This window comes from Microtus ochrogaster, chromosome X, assembly GCF_000317375.1.
Source record: "Microtus ochrogaster isolate Prairie Vole_2 chromosome X, MicOch1.0, whole genome shotgun sequence".
Taxonomy (NCBI): Eukaryota; Metazoa; Chordata; class Mammalia; order Rodentia; family Cricetidae; genus Microtus; species Microtus ochrogaster.
This window is the reverse complement of record NC_022026.1, coordinates 12,800,105-12,806,773: the sequence shown is the minus strand read 5'-3', so window position 1 is coordinate 12,806,773 and position 6,669 is coordinate 12,800,105. Positions and strand designations below refer to the sequence as shown.

Here is a 6,669-nt window from a genome sequence, read left to right as displayed (position 1 = left end):
GAGAGAGAGAGAGAGAGAGAGAGAGAGAGAGAGAGAGAGAGAGAAGAAAAGCAGCAGGTTTCGTGCACCCAGAACTTTGGCCCTAGACTCTACAGGTAAGTTTCATTTCTGGATGACTCTGCAACTTTCTAGCCTGGTGGTTTATTAAGACATATGATGCAGTTGGAGCCTATAAAGCTACAAGTTTAATGCCCCTATATCTAGTAATTGGTATATTCAACTAGACCACACACTTCAAAATTTAAACACAAGCGCGAATCCTTACGTCAACAGTGTGTTGATATGGCGAGTACTGTAAGAAACCTTGCCAGTCAGTGTTCAATGCAGACATTACCAACTAGAAAGAATTGTGCTAGCTCATTTGTAATGCTCCCTCCAGCCTTGAGTAAGAGAGAGAGAGCTGCCTATTCACTCAGTGAAGGCTGATATCTAAGTAGTGTTTCTAAAGACCACTTGTTGACCCACTGGGAGGCGGGAGAGCCTGAAGTGTATTTTTTTCCCTCCTTTAAATTTTGATAGGTGGGAATGTGTTCCAAAGCAACAAAACTTTCTAGCTAGCCACAGAAAGGCCCCGTGTGCAGGAGTTACCTTGCAAAGTATTACAGATGGCGAAAAGATACATGAAAAACATCCTCACAGGTCCCCAGGCAAAAAAGGCAAAGCCCCAGGTGAGGCCAAGTAGGAATGTCAGGCTGATTGTGCCTCTGAGGTCATTCAGGATCATCTTCTTCCGGGTCTTCTGGCTTTGGGATTTCACTGAAGTCAATTGAACGAGAACGGTGCAGAACATGGAGAGATTCATGAGAAATATGAGGCAAAAATAAGCCACCACAGAGATGTAAAAGATGCGGTCATCTTTAATCCAACAGCTGTACAGGACAAGGAAGAGAAGACATTGTGAGGCATATAAACAGAAACTCCTGCTTTCAGGGCACGCTAAGATCACCTGGCCAGTTTCAGTGGATCGTGGGACATCCAGACTGAGAGAGATGAAGCAAGACAATGACATCCACTCGAGTCTCTCAGAGGCGGAGCTGGACTTAAACCTTATTCCCCCGGTCCCCGCTTCGAGTACCTTCCAAAACAAGCTAGAATCCTACAGGGCACATGTACAGAAACCTCAGTAAATTTCCCTGAGAAATTATTCTCTTCTTCAACAAGAGAAAAAAAATATGTATTTTTCCCCCAACGGAACTCTCCTCCCCACCCTGCACACACCTTAAACCAGAACTTTTATTTGCCAGATGAATCCTGCTTTGCATCATAAATATCATAATAAAAGGACATGAGCAAGCAAGAACATTCCGAGTGCTATATCAAATAATGATGAGATGATCAGAGTTAATGAAAATGCAACAAAAGAAGACAGCCCTCGTTGCACTGCTTTAAAGGATGACGATTTGGGCCACAAAAGGCGGCCGTGATGACTGGATGGCCTATCGGTTCTACGGTCTCTGTTAAAGAAGAGATGAACAGTGGTCCCTGTGAGCAGATGCTTCAGTGAACAACAACTCTAACTAGGAGACGCACTGCTTCTGAGTCTTGAAGGCAGACAAGCTTGACTAAATCAACTGTGTGTCTAATTAGCTGGAATCTCTTTCTGAATCCAGAAAATTTCCTTTGGGACATGCTATCCATCCTGGCACATGTCACATTGTGTGTGTGTGTGTGTGTGTGTGTGTGTGTGTGTGTGTTTGTATGGATGTGAATTAGGAGGGTGAGGGAAAAATCATTTAATTTCCCTAATACAGTCTCATACATGGGATTCTCATTCTATCATCTACAGCCTCAAACAAAACTATAGAAAACCTTCAAAATGGGGCAGCACTATATTTCAGGATACAGAATCATCTGCAAGTGAAAACATCACTGTGCAAAAGACCATACATATAAAGTGTATGAGAGCTCACTCACACGAAAAGGGGATCATGGGGCTGGAGAGATGGCTCAAGTCACAAGCACTTGTTGCTCTTGGAAAGGACCTGGGTTTGATTCCTAACACACACATGGTGGCCAACAACCACCTAAAACTCAAATTCTAAGGAACCGGATGTCGTTTCTGACTCCCTGGGCACTGGAGATGCACATGGCACACATACATGCATGCAGGCAGAACACTCACACACATAAAATAAATAGATCTAAAAGAATTGTTACAGTTTATCACATAGAATGGGAGAGGACATTAGCAGTCATCAGAGCCTTGGGAGAGGAGAAGGAAAGGCACCAGGCTCCAGCAGAAAGAAGGGATCTGTCCCCGTGTTCTACTGCACAGTGTAATGACTATAGTAAGCAATATTGTGATGTTTATTTCAGATTACTGAGATGAAAGGAGCTTGAATATTGGCACCCAAATAAAAAATAAATATTTGAGATAATTGATATGTTCATTATCTTGATTTGCCCATGATATAAGTCTGTATTCAAATGTTTTGCTGTACTCCACAAATAAATACAATAACATGTCAAAAATAAAATAACTATCTGGATGTTGTGACTCAGGCTCGTAATATCAACAATTGAGGAGGCTGAGAATGCAGGAGCATTACCTAGTTTGCAGTCAGCCTGGGCTACACATCCAGAACATCCTGGGCTATATAGCAAGACATGATCCAAAACATAAACAGTGATAATAAAATAACCTTAAAAAAATAAAACCAGCCAGCCAAAAACTGTGTGCAAGGAAATGGTCACATGTTCGAGTGTTGCTAACAGAAGTTACCTGTAAGGAGAAAAACTTTCTAGCTTTAGCTCTCAGCTTCTATAGCCTTTTGTACACTTGGATTTTGTGCCCTGTGATGAATTACCTTTCCAAGTATAATCATTTACAAAACAAAACTCTCAGAGCCATCTGCCTCTTCCTAACAAATCACATAAGAAAAGGCTCTTTGGGGGTGGGGAGCGCAGAGTTGATTTTGTTCTCGTTTTGGTTTTGCTTTTGATCTTTGAAGAAGAATCACTATGAGACAGATACTGGGGGCCTTTTAAGTCACGCAACCGGCAAAGAGGGAGGACAGGGCGGGAGACAAGAAAGGAGAGAGGAAAGAGGGAACTGAGGGAGAACTAGGAATTTAATTAGAAAGCATCTGCTGTGGAGGGCAATGTCATTTTGACCCTCTGCAACTGCCATCTCGGTATGAAAGACAGAGAAGGGGTAGGTACAGGGCCTCCTGCACTTGATCCCAGCACAGCTGGACAAGAAATCTATATAGTGGTCGTGATTTCGAGATGCTGCGGCAAAGGGAATGGATATAGGGAAATCAAATAAAAAGATGTGCAGTCCGAGGGATTGTGTAGCTCCAAAAAAGGCTCCAAAGAGATGGAGTGGAATAAAAAGCTGTTCTTCTGACTGTAGTTAAGAGATGGGCTTATATATCAAATTTTTAAAACACAGAGAGAAAAACAAAAAGCAAATAGAGAACAATAAATCTGGCTAGTTTACAATTGGAAGTTTTTCAGACTCCCTCTGGGAAAAGCTTTGTTGCTAAAAGACAGACCGTGGTTTCTAATTCATCTCAGTATTTCCATAGACTAGCCATTACATCTTTCCCGTGGCCTGTGAGTTTTTCCAATCAAAAAGGCTGGCAGGTCTGTAGCATTTGCCACGGATCAAGCAACAGGTCAAGCACTTCATATAAGCAAGGTCATTGAAACTTGCACCTGCCACTGAGAGCAAATTATATTAGCTCCATTTCACAGAAGAAAGGCATCTAAAGGGCAAGGTGACTTGGCCACAATCGTACAGAAACCAAACACCTACCCATTCTCCAAGTGAGCATGACTGTGTTCTAGCAGAAAGGTTGACACAGAGTTTTCCATGAAGACAGTGCTAAGACTACATTCCTGGCCAGGAACATCCCACCATGCCTAGAACACCCACTGCCTGAAAGCAAGATATGTTGGTACTTACAACAGAGTTGCTGGGTTCAGGGTTCCATACAGATCTGTTCTTATGCTGAGTATAATGGCCACCGTGATTGCTGGGATTCCTAGAGAGGGTGAGCAAGGCAAGAGAACCTGGTCAATCTAGGGGCAAGGAGCCTAACCAAACAGCAGTGGAGCTGACACATTAAGGCACCGTTTAAAGGGGCCACATCTGAGCTCATCTACCATTGTTTGCAAGATGTTTGCGAATTCTTCCAAGACAAACCTTTCTAGTTTCCAATCTGCTAAACTAAGCCAGACGCCCGTGGCTCCAATGCAACACTTGCTACTTATTAAAATGGCTCAGGCGCCGAAAGAAAAATCAGTTTGGCAATAGAAGCATCTAGTTCTTCAGAACACAGGTCCACACCAAGCGTTTGTCCTCAGATGATGGGCCACCAATTTTTTTCTGCTTTTTGATTCTACCCCTTTATTCCCACTATGTCTTTGTCTAGGTCACCTTGGAGGAAGGGGCACAGACCATGAGCTGCAGCCTTCATTGCTTTTTTGACAGGCAAGCCGTTTCCACACTCGTTACTAGTTTGACATTTTGACTAGATCGACCAGTTAACGGCCGCTCAATTCAGCCACACTATAATAAAGCAATCAGCTCAGTTAAAACGGTCAAACGTGATAGGAGTATGGGCACGGGCTATACAAATTCAATTTCATGTACAGTTGCAAAACTGAACTGATTTTTTTTTTTATTTCTAAGTTCGTATTTCTCCTAATGGGAGCACATACACCCACACACCCTGTAGGGTGGTTGCAAAATACTCTGCAAAGCTATTCCGTTCCCTACAGTGGTAAGCATCTTGGAAAATCCTCCATTGCCACAACTATGATAAACAGATATCAATCCCTTCCAACTCAGCTAGCCCACATCTGGCCCAGGGCCGACCCTCACGCACATAATTCTTTTTCATGGGCGTGAAAGAAGAAAGGGGTCTACTGGTGGGAAGAAGAGGACCAGCAAGAGGAGAGCAGGAAAGACAGGCGGGGAGTACTAGAGGAAGAGAAGGTGAAAAATAATAAAGTATAATGCATATAGTATGAAAATACCATAATGAGGTCCGTTACTTGCTATGGTAGCTTAAAAATGTCCCCAGAAACTGTAAAACAGGCCTGAAAGGGGGCCTCATATTTAGGATCAAATTGTGTGGAAGTATTCAAGTTTGTATGTTCATATTTTTAAAAAAAAGTCCCTACTGGGGCTGACAAGATGGCCCAGCGGGTTCGAGCACTTGCTTCTAAGCCTGAGCTTGGTCCTGAGGACCCAATTGGTGGAAGGAAAGAACAAACTCCCTCAAGCTGTCTGTCACCTGACCTCATTTGTACACCACAGCACAATGCACCCACACATAATAAAAAGTCTTTTAAATATCCCTATTATTCGTTCTGTTGGGTGTTTGTTTGTTTGGGGTTTGGATTTATAAGGCAGTATCATGCTGGAGACTTGGCTGAACTGGAACTCAGTATGTAGTCTAAGATGTCTTTGAATCTGGGAGGGCAGGCATGGGGCACTGCACTCGGTTGTTAGTTTTTTGTTTGTTTGTTTGTTTGTTCGTTTTTGTTTATTCGAGACAGGGTTTCTCTGTTAGTTTTATAAAATGTGGACAAATCTACTTTCTTGGACAGAAATTTAAAGGCACCCACCTTCATAAGAGATTGCTTTGGCTTAGGAAGACGAGCTGTTACATCTACAGAGATTCTAGCATTTGCTTTTCTGTTGATTGTATAATGCTTCCAAACCCCCGCAGCAGCTTAGCAGTGGCCCTCGCCCATGACCTTGTGTGCATTCACGTGAGCCATGCCTGCAAGGCCTTGCATCTTGGCCTATCTCAGTTTTGACAGAATGTACTTTGGGGTCTTCATCAATGGGAGATGCCAAGAGCCTTGGGGGTGATTTCTCTACTCTCCCTCTTTCCTCTGGGAAGCTGTCACAAGACACTTTTTTATCACCTCTTGTGTCTTCAGAGGTGTGGAGCTTTATACCCTGCACCCCTCAAAATGGAGCGGTAGAGTAGAAAATCACATAGCTTCCCTTTAGAATTGGCCCCTCAGCCATGGAGAATCCTGCCACTGATACAACGTCATCTGTCCCCTTTCTCTTTGGTGTTACTCTTTTCCAAGCCTAGGGTGAGAAGTGGAAGTTGGCAATTTTAGCTACTCCACTGTTTACTTTGTAAATAACAAATCTATCAAAGTGTGGCTCTTTGTACCTTTCTCAAAAGTCACTCAGAACTTAGCCTTGGCTTGACCTTAGCTTGTGATTATCCTTGGCATTTTTCAAGATTCTCCTGCCTCTGAATACAGTCCCTAGCCTTTCCTGCCTGTCTCTGTATCTGAGGAAGTTGTATAAAAAGAGATGCCTCAAGAGAAACAAACAAGCTGTAGGCACCATCACCATGTACGGAATGGAGTAAAGGATGGAGGGGAGATCCGTGAACAGAGCGAGAATGACTGGATGAGAAGGCTTGGTGAGAGAGGAGGATGCATCCATGCTGACTTCCATTCCTGGCTTCTCCTGAGGACAACGGTGGTCTTGACAGTCAAAAGAGGTGGTAAGGGTATAATCATGGCTGTCTAGACACCATGCTACAAATTTGAAGTCTTTTTCCTGTCCCTTAAGCAATATGGCAAGATGGTCAGTATTAAAAGTTCAAACTTGGGTTACACATAGGAAGCGATCTCCTGTGCCCAACTGTTGTAGGGTACTTTCCACTTTCTCTTCTATCAGGTTCA

At 43.3% G+C, this 6,669-nt stretch overlaps 1 protein-coding gene across 1 annotated transcript in view; it reads right to left on the bottom strand.

Moving 5' to 3' along the window:
- Adgrg4 (adhesion G protein-coupled receptor G4) overlaps window positions 1-6,669 on the bottom strand; it is a gene marked incomplete at its 5' end in the record, with an annotated part of 87,877 nt that overhangs the window by 8,006 nt on the left and 73,202 nt on the right. Inside the window, 2 exons of the mRNA XM_026784696.1 lie at window positions 589-869; window positions 3,911-3,989. Coding sequence (XP_026640497.1) covers window positions 589-869; window positions 3,911-3,989 — 360 coding nt within the window. The remainder of the gene's footprint in view (window positions 1-588; window positions 870-3,910; window positions 3,990-6,669) is intronic.